The following is a 13,423-nucleotide window of genomic DNA, read 5'->3' on the forward strand; positions in this document are numbered from 1 at the left end:
GTCTGATCCATCAGAGCTCTTCTTATGTTCTAATGAAGGCCTCGGCCTCTATGCCCTGTTGTTGGACCTCCAGAAGAACTGGTTGGCCACTGTGTGAGACAGGATGCTGGACTAGATGGACTATTGGTCTGATTCTGCAGGGCTCTTTTGATGTTCTTATGAAGGCCTCGCCCTCTATGCCCTGTTTGTTGGCCCTCCAGAAGAACTGGTTAGCCACTGTGTGAGACAGGATGCTGGACTGGATGGACTATTGGTCGGATCCATCAGAGCTCTTCTTATGTTCTAATGAAGGCCTCAGCCTCCATGCCCTGTTGCTGGACCTCCAGAAGAACTGGTTGGCCACTGTGTGAGACAGGATGCTGGACTAGATGGACTATTGGTCGGATCCATCAGAGCTCTTCTTATGTTCTAATGAAGGCCTCAGCCTCTGCCCTGTTGTTGGACCTCCAGAAGAACTGGTTGGTCATTGTGTGAGACAGGATGCTGGACTAGATGGACTACTGAATCAGACCTCTTCTTATGTTCTCCCTGGGTGAACTTCAGCATTCAAAGCCATCCCCGAGAAGTCTTTTTTGGAGCGCGCTTTGAGGATGAATTATTTCAAACAGCCATATCTGTCACCAAACTAAAGCTAAAATAATGGGAGCTGGAGGAGTGCTCTAACAAAGAAACACATAAAAAAACCTTCCATTAGGTAATTGCAATAAATGAGTGATCACTTATAAAAGCAGCGTTCTCTCGGAGGCGCAGGAAGTGGGAGGACGGCAACAGCTTGGTAGGGATGACTAATCCTCTTATTTAGGCACCTGAGACTCAGTTCCTCAGAACTGAAGCGAAAACTCAACAAAGGGACTGTAACTCTGGTTCAACGGCTCAGTCACTGGAGGTGTCAATGGGATACCAATTCCATTCAAAACTTGGCCAAGTGATGAACAGAAAAGTTCAATCCCCAGCATCTCCCACCAAAAGGGGAAGGGGCTGTGGCTTAAGTGGCAGAGCATCTCTTTGGCCCGCAGAAGGTCCCCGGTTCAATCATCCCTGGAGAACTGTCTGTTTACCATCTGGCATGCATCCGGAGACCATCTTGTTTTTAAATTTAGTACAACTGTTATTAATGTTTTTATTGTTTTTATCTGTTTTATATGGGCTTTGCCCCTCGTAAGCCGCCCTGAGCCCACTCTGCAGGGAGGGCGGGGTAAAAATCTCAATAATAAATAAATAAATAAATAAAAGGACCAGGCAGTAGGTGATGTGAAAGACCTCTGCCTGAGAGCCTGGAGAGCCATAACAACATAAGAGAAGCCAGTGTTGAATGGGGCCAATGGCCCATCCAGTCCAACACTCTGTATCACACAGTGGCCAAAAATACCGGGTGCCATCAGGAGGTCCAGCAGTGGGGCCAGGACACTAGAAGCCCTCCCACTGTTGCCCCCCCCAAGCACCAAGAAGACAGAGCATCCCTTGCCCAAGACCGAGAGTTCCTATCTATACCTTGTGTCTAATAGCCACTGATGGACCTCTGCTCCATATGTTTATCTAATTCCCTCTTGAAGCCGTCCGTGCTTGTAGCTGCCACCACCTCCTGTGGCAGTGAATTCCATGTGTTAATCACTCTTTGGGTGAAGAAGGACTTCCTTTTATCCGTTCTAACCTGACTGCTCAGCAATTTCACTGAGTGCCCACGAGTAGACAATACTGACTGTGACAGATCAAGGGTCTGATTCAATAAGGCAGCTTCATACACGTTTCAAACACCAAATCCTGCTGTGGCTCAGAGGAAGAGCATCTGTTTTGCCTGCAAATGGTCCCAGGTTCAATCCCCAGTTCAATCCCGGCTTCGGTCCCCGGAATCTCGAGTCGGTGATGAGAAAGGCCCCTAGCTGAGACCCTGAAGAACAGCTCAGCTGCCAGTCAAAGGATTTAATACGGACCTTGTTTGGCCAATGCTCTGACTCAGTATAAGGCAGGGCTATGTGTTGTTGCTAAGGGGAAGAGCTGTGGTTCTGTGGGGAGCCTCAGCTCCGCATGCAATAGTTCCCAGGTTCAATCCCTGGCATCACCATTTAAGAGATCTCAGCTATAAAGAGTTGGGGGGGGGGACTTTCTCAACCTGAGAGCATCTGCCAATAAGGAGCAGACAATACCAAGCCATGGGTTCACTCATACGGTCAACACTGGACCCTTTTTTGGGTTGGTTTTTTTTTTTGCTATTATTTTATGTGCATATATGCGTGTGAGTGTCTGCGGACCTGGAAGTCACGTCGACTTCTGGTGACTGACCCCCTACTGGGGCACCTGGAAGTCACGTCAACTTCTGGTGACTGACCCCGTACTGGGGACTTGGGAGGATATTCAGAGAGGTGACTGAATAAAGCCTGTCTCTGCATCCTGCCTCTGGTATTCCAAGGAGGTCTCCCTTCCAAGTACTTGCCAGAATTGACCCTTCTTAGCTTCCAAGATCTGACGAGATCCGGCTTGCTTTGGCTATCCAGGTCAAGGCAACACTGGACCCTTGTACGGTACTAGCAAAAGTAAGCGATCTATAAAACAGATGTATGGCGTTTCCCATTCTGGAATCCCCCGACTGAACACACAAACACACGAAGCTGCCCTATACTGAATCAGACCTTTGGTCCGTCAAGGTCAGTATTGTCTACTCAGACTGGCAGCGGCTCTCCAAGGTCTCAGGCAGAAGTCTTTCACATCACCTAGTGATGATCCTTTTCACCGGAGATGCTGAGGATTGAACTTGAGACCATCTGCATGCTAAGCAGACACTCTACCGCTGAACCATGGCCCCTCTCCATCCTTAACTTCCCAAGACGACCCTGCCTGCAAGTCCACATCTCTCCAGAGGCTCCCCCCCACCCCTCCCAGGCAGTTTTAAGTGCTCTCGGGCAAGCAGTGGGCTTCTTTGCTTCCTGGTGTCAAACACTCTGTTTGACATCTGTGTACGCTGGCTCTTCCGGAAGGCTGACGGAGCCAGCTCCCACGGGGGGTTCACCAGCCATGCTCACCTCTCTGGAATATGGTTTTTTTAAAAAAAAAAATTAAGGGATACAGAAAAAAAGAAGGGATAGGGAAAAACAGATAGAAAATATAATTACCAAAAAACCTAGTCTGAGGGCAATTTTACAGAAATTAAGGACCTTCCCTTTTCAATATTTATAAGCATATGTAACAGAGTATATGATAGATTAGCTTCACAAATGCTTAACAAGATATATACGGTGTAATGGCATAAGGATATAGCTTAAAATATATATGACCTATTAACTTAAAAAAAATCTATATAATGACCTACTCATTCTACCAACTTCTCATACTATATTTTCATTTTTATCTTATCGATCTTATCTATTATATAGTATAACATAGGTAACTTCATAGAATTTTTATAAGATTGCACACAACGGTTTGTTATAATAAACAACAGGTACTACTCTTTTCATTTCCTATTAAAACTGTCTTATAGTATTATCGTTTACTATGAAACCTTTCAGATACATTAGTTATAATAGTCATAGAAAACTCACCAACCTCTCTGGAATCTGGAAAACCTAAACCCCACGTCTGTACATTCCCACGCACCATGCAAACTGATACCTCCTCTTTACTCAGTTACCTGGTATGTGGTTGATCCCGCAATCTATCACGACCGCGCCAGGCTTAATCCACTCCCCTTTCACCATCTCGGCTTTGCCAGCTGCAACTACCAAGATATCCGCTTTGCTGACCTGCAAAACACATGGTCCGCCGTCAGAACAGGGATCCATGAAAAGGAAGGCTCTATGGAACCTGCCCTTTTTAAAAAACCAGTTTCGCGATACAGGAAAAAGATTTAAGGGAAAGACCAAAGGAAAGTCAACCAATCTGAGCATCTTCACTTATGAACAGTGAAATATGTGGATAAAACATTTAGACCTGAAGTCCCCAACCTGCCAACACCATGTCGCCTGCCGACACCTTTCCCCGCACCCGTCAAGCCTTTTTAGAAAGTGGGTGGGGCTTCAGATTGACCAATCGAGAATTGATTGGGCGTGCAGATTTTTAAAAAAAACACTGCTTTAATGGTAGCTGCCGCTCAGCACAAGGATTGTCACTGTGTGACGGAAGGTAAGCTGCTGCGGCAGTTTGGTGGCTGACTCCGCCTCCTGCAGCAGCCATTTTGTGGCTGTGCCAATCATGCTAGATCAGAACTCCAAAGATGCCTGCAGTCTCAAAAAGGCTGGGGACTCCTGATTTAGATAACTTTTTTTTAAATTGACGCTTATATACATAATCTTACATTAAATCATTGTACAATCATTTTACCCCACTCCCCCCCTCCTTTATAGTATCTTCATATTTTTAACCATGTGCACAGATTCTTCATTCGTATTTGGATATTTGGATTGGCTTCCCCCCTTTCCACCCATTCCTTATATCCCACCCATTTATTTGTAATCTTTTGACATTTCTCCTCCCATGTCTCTTCAGTAATTATCTGTGCAAATATATCTGAGTGTATGCGTTCAAAGACATAATTATTCCATTTTCCCATTGTCCATTTGTGCCTATCCCTCCATCCCAATGCTATTACAGCCATCCCAGCTAAAACCATAATTTTATATAACTCCCGTTTATTTCTTTCCACTTTTTTATTTCCCAAAATTCCAGAAATAGGCAAGTCCCTATTAATCTCTATATTAACTTGAAATAAATCAAAGATAACCTTTACAGTCTTTTGCCAAAATTCCTTAACCACTTTGCATTCCCACCACATATGGGCGTATAGACCTACTTCTTAGCCACAGTGCCAACACTTTGGATTCATTCCTTTAATCATATACGCTATCTGAGCCGGAGTTCTAGATTTAGATAACTGATAAATTTAGCCATGAGCAAAGATCTAGTGAGGGGCTCAGAAACAAAAGATCACTCGAGAAACAACAAATGGTAACACCATAGACTTTCTTTAAGCCACTCTTCCAGGCTAATAGGTCTGTAAAAATACACACACACACACATATTCTCTCTCACAAACCCTCTCCACATAAAGAAGACTAATATTCTCAGGGAAAACGCTAGGCTAGAAACTTTTCTTCCTGACATCCTATATAAAGGCAGGGAGCTTTTGTTGCAAGGAAGGGTTTGCCTCCCCCCAAAAAAATCCTTCCATGCAGAGACGCTAGAGGTTGAATTCAGGACATTACCTATGCAAGCAACATGTGTTTCCATAGTTCCCACTATGACCACACTGAGTTCACTTCTCACAGCTGTGCCAGCTGCGGGTTTCTCTTTATTACCCTGCCAGCAAACTCTATTGGGAATCTAAGCTTGCTGAATGGGCTTTTTTTCTGGGAAACAAATCAATGCAGCTGGGGGGGGGGAGGGGCCACGGCTCAATAGCAGAACACGTGCTTTGCATGCGAGCGGGGGCCCTCGACAAGTCCCCGCAACTACGGATAGAAAAAGACTCCAGAAGGAAGGCTGGGAAAGACTTCTGAATGAATAAAATGTAGGAGCAAAGATCTAGTGAGGGGCTCAGAAACAAAAGATCACTCGAGAAACAACAAATGGTAACACCATAGACTTTCTTTAAGCCACTCTTCCAGGCTAATAGGTCTGTAAAAACACACACACAGAGACACATATTCTCTCTCACAAACCCTCTCCACATAAAGAAGACTAATATTCTCAGGGAAAACGCTAGGCTAGAAACTTTTCTTCCTGACATCCTATATAAAGGCAGGGAGCTTTTGTTGCAAGGAAGGGTTTGCCTCCCCCCAAAAAAATCCTTCCATGCAGAGACGCTAGAGGTTGAATTCAGGACATTACCTATGCAAGCAACATGTGTTTCCATAGTTCCCACTATGACCACACTGAGTTCACTTCTCACAGCTGTGCCAGCTGCGGGTTTCTCTTTATTACCCTGCCAGCAAACTCTATTGGGAGTCTAGGCTTGCTGAATGGGCTTTTTTCTGGGAAACAAATCAATGCAGCTGGGGGGGGGGGAGATGCCACGGCTCAATAGCAGAACACGTGCTTTGCATGCGAGCGGGGGCCCTCGACAAGTCCCCGCAACTACGGATAGAAAAAGACTCCAGAAGGAAGGCTGGGAAAGACTTCTGAATGAATAAAATGTAGTGCTTAGGAGCACGGGCTCTAATCTGGGAAAACAGGGTTTGGTTCCTCACTCCTCCACATGCAGCTGCTGGTGTGACCTTGGGTCAGTCACAAGTTCTCTCAGAGCAGTCCTCGGAAGAAAACCCCACCTACCTCACAGGGTGTCTGTTGTGGGGATGGGAAGGGAAAGGAGATTGTAAGCGGCTTTGAGACTCCTCTGGGTAGTGAAGGGCGGGATACAAATCCAACCTCTTCCTTTCCTCTTCTCTATGAGACAGGATGCCCTGAGCTGCCTTATCTTGTCAGATACTGGAAGCCAAGCAGGGTCGGCCCTGGTAAGTACTTGGATGGGAGACCATCGAGAAAGTCCAGACCCTGTAACGTGGATGGTCTAGGCTGGCCCAGTCTCATCAGATTTTGGAAGCTAAGCAGGGACGGCCCTGGTTAGTATTTGGATGGGTGACCTCCAAGGAATACCAGGGCTGTGACACAGAGGCAGGCGATGGCAAACCACCTCTGAAATATCTCTTGCCTTAAAAACAAGTCTCGATTGCCACCTAGTGGTGCATAATGCTAAAAGAGCTAGAACTTCTAGCTGCCAGACAGTCTTAGGATCTCCTGTCCTGACTATACTACACACACTGCCATACAATTATTATTATTATTATTATTATTATTATTGTTGTTGTTGTTGTTGTTGTTGTTGTTGTTGAAGTCCAGGGTTGCTATGCAGAGGCAGGCAACAGCAAACCATCTCTGTTAGTCTCTTGCCTTGAAAACCCCCTTGAGGGGTCACCATAAACCAGCTGCAACTTGACGGCACTTTCCACCACCACGGGAGAGGTTAGGTTGAGAGTGACTGGCCCAAGGACGATATGGTGACTTTCACATCTGAGTGAGGATTTGAACCCAGGTCTCTCAGGTCCTAGCCAGTGTTCCCTCTAAGCTGAGTTAGTGTGAGCTAGCTCACAGTTTTTAAGGCTCCGGCTCACACATTTTTGTCTTAGCTCAGGAAGGATGGCTCCAGAACAAACTAATTTATGAAGTAGCCAAATCGCTCACTCGCAGCTTTAATGCCAGTAGCTCACAAAGTAGAATTTTTGCTCACAAGACTCCACAGCTTAGAGGGAGCATTGGTCCTAGCCCAGCGCTCTAACCGTATCACTGCACTGGCCCCTTATACCTGAATGCAGGTGACATAAACCTTTGCCCAGGGACCAATTTGCAATTTCAAAACATCTAAGTGCCCGTTCCGTCAAATAATTCAAGATGCTCAAAACCTCTGGCCAAAGGGCCATGTCTGCATAACAACACAGCTGCCCTGCACACCCAGAGGAGCCTTCCAGCCTTACTTCCTCAGCCAGTGATGCCGTCTTGGAGTGACACGTGGTCACGGTGGCATGGTTCCAGAGCAGCAGGTCATGCATCGGCGCGCCGACTATCTTACTCCGCCCAATCACCACGGCTCTCTTGCCCGCCACTTGGATACCTGCAACACAGAACCTCCTTTTCAACATTTTTGGAGCGAAGTTTGAGGCATGAATCTTCTCATTTCCTGCACTCCACTATCAACCCCTGTGCCCCTGGGAAATGTCAAAAACAAAGTCACACCCCTGGTCTATCAAGCTCTGCGTTGTTTGTTCCAGTGGTCATCAACCTTCCCAGACCGGGGACCCAATAAGCATGGCACCTCCTGAGATCCAAGCAAGTTCAGAGAATCATAGAATCATAGAGTTGGAAGGGGCCTCCAGGGTCATCTAGTCCAGCCCCCTGCACAATGCAGGAAATCCACAAACACCTCCCCCTCCACACCCGCAGGGACCCCCTGCTCCCCACCCAGAAGTTGACAAAAAACCCTCCAGGATCTTCAGTCAAACTGGCCTGGAGAAAAACTGCTTCCTGACCCCAACGTGGCGATCGCCATTTCCCTGGGCGTGTAAGAAAGGGCCACGGGAAGGAAGCACTGAGGCAACCTTTCCTGCCCTCCCTCTCATGATCTGCCTAGGTTCACCAGGATCTGCCTAAGCATTGTTGTGGTTGTTATTATTATTAATTTAATTGATAACCCGCCCTATCCCACGAGTGGGCACAGGGCGGCTTACAACCCAAGATTCATAAAACAAGAAAAAGCGATAAAACCAGTGAAACAACAGCTGGCGCAACAAACGGTGACGAAAAAGAACCCTTGCCTCATGTCAGGTGCATAAAAGCTCCAGTGCCCAAGTAATATCTAAGCAGAAGGGCACTGGGGAGGGGGCATGAACAGGGAAAGCCAGAATGGCTGAACGTCCGCCACCTCAACCGAATGCCTGGTGGAACCGCTCCGCTTTACAGGCCCTGGGGAACTGTAAAAGGCCCCGCAGGGCTCTGATCCCGGGTGGGAGCCCGTTCCACCAGGTTGGGGCCAGGGCTGAAAAAGTCCTCGCCCTGGTTGAGGCCACGCAGGCATCCCTTGGGCCGAGGATCACCAGGAGGTGCTGATCGGAAACGTAAAGCTCTCCGGGGCTCATATGGGGAGAGGCGGTGATAGGAAGTCACGAGAACTCAGAGTCATGTGACAGGAAGAGGCAGAGTTAGGCCATCACTCGCCAAGGCTAAGGCTTTGGGCAGCAGACCAAAGGAAGCCAGCGAGAGGAAATGCAAACGGACCACCGGGAGGTGTCCAAGGAACAAGCTTACCCGTTTGCCTGATGAGTTCCATACACCCTTTGGGTGTGCAGGGGATGAAACAGTCTCCGAGGTCACCTCGCGAAAGCTTCCCTGCGTTGATGCTGCTCAAGCTGGGAAGGCAAAAGGAACGGCAAAGCTGACGGCATTCAAACATGCTGAAGACACACCCAACCCAACTCCATTTAGATATGTATATTCCACAGCCAGTTTGGTGTAGTGGTTAAGTGCGCAGACTCTAATACGGGAGAACCAGGTTTGATTCCCCACTCCTCCACTTGCAGCTGCTGGATGACCTTGGGCAAGCCAGAGTTCTGTCAGAGCTGTTCTTGAAAGAGCAGTTCTCGAAAGAGCTCTCTCAGCCCCACCTACCTCACAGGGTGTCTGTTGTGGGGAGGGACACCCACAAGAGACACCCGGTGAGGTAGGTGGGGCTGAGAGAGCTCTTTTGAGGACTGCTTGTGAGAGAACAGCTCTGAGAGAACTTGTGACTGACCCAAGGTCACCCAGCAGCAGCACTTGGAGGAGTGGGGAATCAAACCCGGTCCTCTCAGATTAGAGTCCGTGCTCCTAACCACTACACCAAACGAAGATGAGCACCGCAACCCTAGAGTCGGATTCAAATGGCTTTCAAGCAAGGGAACCTTTACCTTTACCTTTACAATGCAGTAAAAGCAGGCGATACCCATAATAATCACTGCAATGCACTCTTACAAAGGTGCCCTCCTGGTCTGCTTGTTCCATTACAGTTCTAATCTCTTTTTTTTAAATGCCTTCTCAAAGATCACTGTTGTGCACAATCTGAGGAACGAAAGAAGCGAGCCACCACTGAGAATGCACATGAATGAGCAGCTGCCAATCATACACCTTTCCAGGCTGGCGTCTTTGGAAGGCTTCTTTCAGATAAGCAAAGCTGTCACAGCGGGGCATAATGGGGGAGGCAGTTCTACAGGGCTTTGAAGACGATAACCAGAACCTTGACTTGAGCTCAGTAATTACATATAAAAAGAAGACGCTTACCCATCCACGTCCTTCTCGGGTGCCACAGCGTTGGTTATTTTCTCAGTGTTGATGGGCTTGTTCGAATCCAGAGGCAGCTGCACGATAAATCCATGAATGGCCGGATCTTCGTTCAGTGCATGAATGCACCTCAGCACCTGAGCATTTGAAAGCAAGCCATTGAGAGGGAAATAAGCTTCAGAATGTTTGTGGATGGAAAGGTATAGATTTAACCCCCTCTGGATACATTTCTGCAAGTGTGAGCCTGTTGTGGAGAACAGGGCCTGAAACTCAGCAGCAGGATTTGAGGCCTTCACACAGAAGGTCTCAGGTTCAAACCAGATGCTGATTCTGGGCATCAGACGCGGGATCCTTTACGTGTAAAGGTCCTGAGTGCACCAGAAGTGACATCACCCCATTGTCAGCGACATAGGGATGCTCTGGTATTTGGGCAAAAACTCTATGGTAAAATCAATTTCTACCAGAGCTTTTGCCCAAATACCAGAGCATCCCTGTGGCACCCGTGAAATGATGACATAACTTCCAGGGCTGGAAGTGACACGCCACTGTGTCATCAGGGACGCAGGCCTAGGGCTCGTTTTCCTGCCAGTAAGGACCTGCTGGTAAGGGGTGCTGGTTGAAAAGGGGTACCTGGCAACCCTGTAATTGTCAGGGCTCTTTTTGAAGAAAAAGCCCAGCAGGAACTCATTAGCATATTGGGCCACACCCCTGACAGCACAGCTCATTAGCCTATTAGGCCGCACCCCCATGTTACCAGAAGTGTGGTCATCCAGCCACACCCACCTTTTGCTTGTTATTCTGTTTACCTTGTTTGTTGTCAAAACCCAGGGCTCTTTTTGTAGCAGGAACTCCTTTGCATGTTAGGCCACACACCCCTAATGTAGCCAATCCTAATGAGCTCCTGCTGTTGGGTGTGGCCTATTATGCTAATGAGTTCCCGCTGGGCGTGGCCAACTCGGGAGCCAGCTGGAACTCCGTTCCTGTGCGTTCCTGCCCAAAAATAGCCCTGGATTTTGTTATTAGAAAGAGAGGGTGACAGACGTTCTCTCTTGCACCATCTTTTCTTCCTTTCCAACACTGACATCACCTCAGGAAGGTCAGTTCTGATCAGGGAAGCAACAGCCAGGGGGAAGCGTTAAAACCCAAACTGGAGAGCCAGTTTGGTGTAATGGTTAAGTGCGCGGACTCTAATACGGGAGAACCAGGTCTGATTCCCCACTCCTCCACTTGCACCTGGCTGGATGACCTTGGGAAAGCCGTAGCTCTGGCACAGCTGTTCTTGAAAAAAGAGCAGTTTGTGTCACTCAGCCACACCCACCTCACAGGGTGTCTGTTGTGGGGAGGGGAAGGGAAAGGAGTTTGTAAGCCGCTCTGAGACTCCTCTGGGTAGTGAAGGGCGGGGTATAAATCCAATCTCTTCCTCTTCCTCTTCCTCTTCCTCTTCTTCTTCTTCTTCTTCTTCTTCTTCTTCTTCTTCTTCTTCTTCTTCTCTACCCACATCAGGGCCCTGAGCCAAAGTGGAGCCCTGTGCAGCCACTATTGTTCTGAAAACGTAAAACAACGCACTGAGGAGACCCAATCGTGGGTCTGCAGTCCCTCACCTAGTAAAGAATCTCAACAGAGAAACATTTTGGCAGAACTGGCTGTGGTTTGCTTTTTTTTTTTAATTGTGTGTTTTCATCCTGTGTTGTTTTCATTTTGTTAATGAGCTCTTATGTTGGCTTTATGTGTTTGCCTCCTGGTGCTGGAGCCTAAGGTTACTTGAAATAAAAACACACACCTACATGCCTAAATGAAATTAAATATGAATCAAATAAATAAATAATAAGGCTTCTGATGCTGACATTCCACTGGTGGATTTCGAAATACATTTCAAAACCCTCTTAATGAGAAGAGAAGAGATTGGATTTATACTCCACCCCTCACTTCCAGAAGGAGTCTCAGAGCGGCTTACAATCTCCTTTCCCTTCCCCTCCCCACAACAGACACCCTGTGAGGGAGGTGGGACTGAGAGAGCTCTTTCGAGAACTGTGTGTGAGAGAACAGCTCTGAGAGAACTTGAGACTGACCCAAGGTCACACCAGCAGCTGCATGTGGAGGAGTGGGGGGAATCAAACTCAGTTCTCCCAGATTAGAGTCCCATCAAACTCTGAGAGGACTCTGATTATTCCATTCTCTTTCCCCAGCCTTTACCCCAAAACATACCTCTGTAGAATACATTGAATTGGATCCCACGGATCCGTTCCTCTATTGTAGCCCCCTTCCACTAGCCCAATAAGCCTTTCCCTCAAGCAAAGGGCTGTTTGAATCTCTCACACTGAGGGAAGGCTCTTCACACCAGGAAAAAAGGGGAACCACACACTGAACAGATCCTCAGGAACTAACCCGTTCCCCTTTCACGTGAGAACGCCTTGTAAATTTAATTGTCATTCCCTACTATTTCTGCACGCTCCTCTCGAAGCAGACTCGAAGCAGACTCGTTCACAACGGAAGGGGAAAAATGCCAGTCCACCAATGAAGCTCCAAGTTGGCACTAAAGTGCATTTTACACACAAACACATGACGCTGACCTACCACTGGTCCATCAGGGTCAGTATTGCCTACTCAGACTGGTAGCTGCTCTCCAAGGGTCTCAGACAGAGGTCCTTCACGTCACCTACTACCAATGTTCCCTCGAAGCTGTGGAGTCTTGTGAGCAAAAATTCTACTTTGCGAGCTCCTGGCATTAAAGTTGTGAGTGAGCGATTTGGCAGCTGCATAAATTAGTTTGCTCTGGAGCCGTCCTTCCTGAGCGAAGACAAAAATGTGTGAGCCGGAAGCTAAAAAAACTGTGAGCTAGCTCACACTAACTCAGCTTAGAGGGAACAGTGCCTACTACCTGATCCTTTTAACTGGAAATGGCCTTCTGCATGCCAAGGAGAGACTCTTCCTCTGAGCCAAACAAGAATCATGACTTCGCGATAATGCTTCCGGGCCAATGTGTCCTCACAGTCACATTGAGAAGGTTAGCGATAGCCAGAAGGCGGGAAGGTTTTTTTTTAAAAAAACCTTCACCTTCCCTCAGGCTGTAATCAAATATAATTCAGATGCCATGCGGCGAGATCAGAAGAAATAACTGCCAAGAGAGAACAAGCAGGATTATCCTGACAAACTCTTATCGTGAAAGCTCACCCCTGCACATACGTACACACACACACATTTCAAAGTAGAAAGAGTTACCTCCGCTTCTGATGCACTATTTGGCAGCTTGATGTGATTGGCGTTGATCCCGATCTGGGAAAGCAAAACGTGAAAGCTCACCCCTGCACATACGTACACACACACACATTTCAAAGTAGAAAGAGTTACCTCCGCTTCTGATGCACTATTTGGCAGCTTGATGTGATTGGCGTTGATCCCGATCTGGGAAAGCAAAACGGCCCAGGAGTTATTAGGTGTTATGAGTCGCATCATGATTATAATGAAAAGGGGGAGGGGAATCATAGGCCCGTTCCCCACCGCCGCCAGATCGGGCCCCGGGGGAACCCCACCCCGGCATGCGCGTCACCAGGAAGTGACGTTATGACGCCGGGCACGCTGGGGGCGGGGCCACGACCATCCGAGGGGGAAACTCTATGTTTCCCCCTTG

The 13,423-nt window shown here is 47.7% G+C and overlaps 1 protein-coding gene across 1 annotated transcript in view; it reads right to left on the reverse strand.

The window, feature by feature from the left end:
• Positions 1 to 13,423, reverse strand: part of MTHFD1 (methylenetetrahydrofolate dehydrogenase (NADP+ dependent) 1, methenyltetrahydrofolate cyclohydrolase, formyltetrahydrofolate synthetase) — a gene marked incomplete at its 5' end in the record, with an annotated part of 63,697 nt that overhangs the window by 46,612 nt on the left and 3,662 nt on the right. Inside the window, 5 exons of the mRNA XM_015421794.1 lie at positions 3,626 to 3,737; positions 7,461 to 7,597; positions 8,788 to 8,888; positions 9,796 to 9,932; positions 13,144 to 13,197. Coding sequence (XP_015277280.1) covers positions 3,626 to 3,737; positions 7,461 to 7,597; positions 8,788 to 8,888; positions 9,796 to 9,932; positions 13,144 to 13,197 — 541 coding nt within the window. The remainder of the gene's footprint in view (positions 1 to 3,625; positions 3,738 to 7,460; positions 7,598 to 8,787; positions 8,889 to 9,795; positions 9,933 to 13,143; positions 13,198 to 13,423) is intronic.

This window comes from Gekko japonicus, unplaced genomic scaffold (genome assembly GCF_001447785.1).
Source record: "Gekko japonicus isolate JY-2015 unplaced genomic scaffold, Gekko_japonicus_V1.1 scaffold4932, whole genome shotgun sequence".
In the NCBI taxonomy this organism is placed as follows: domain Eukaryota; kingdom Metazoa; phylum Chordata; class Lepidosauria; order Squamata; family Gekkonidae; genus Gekko; species Gekko japonicus.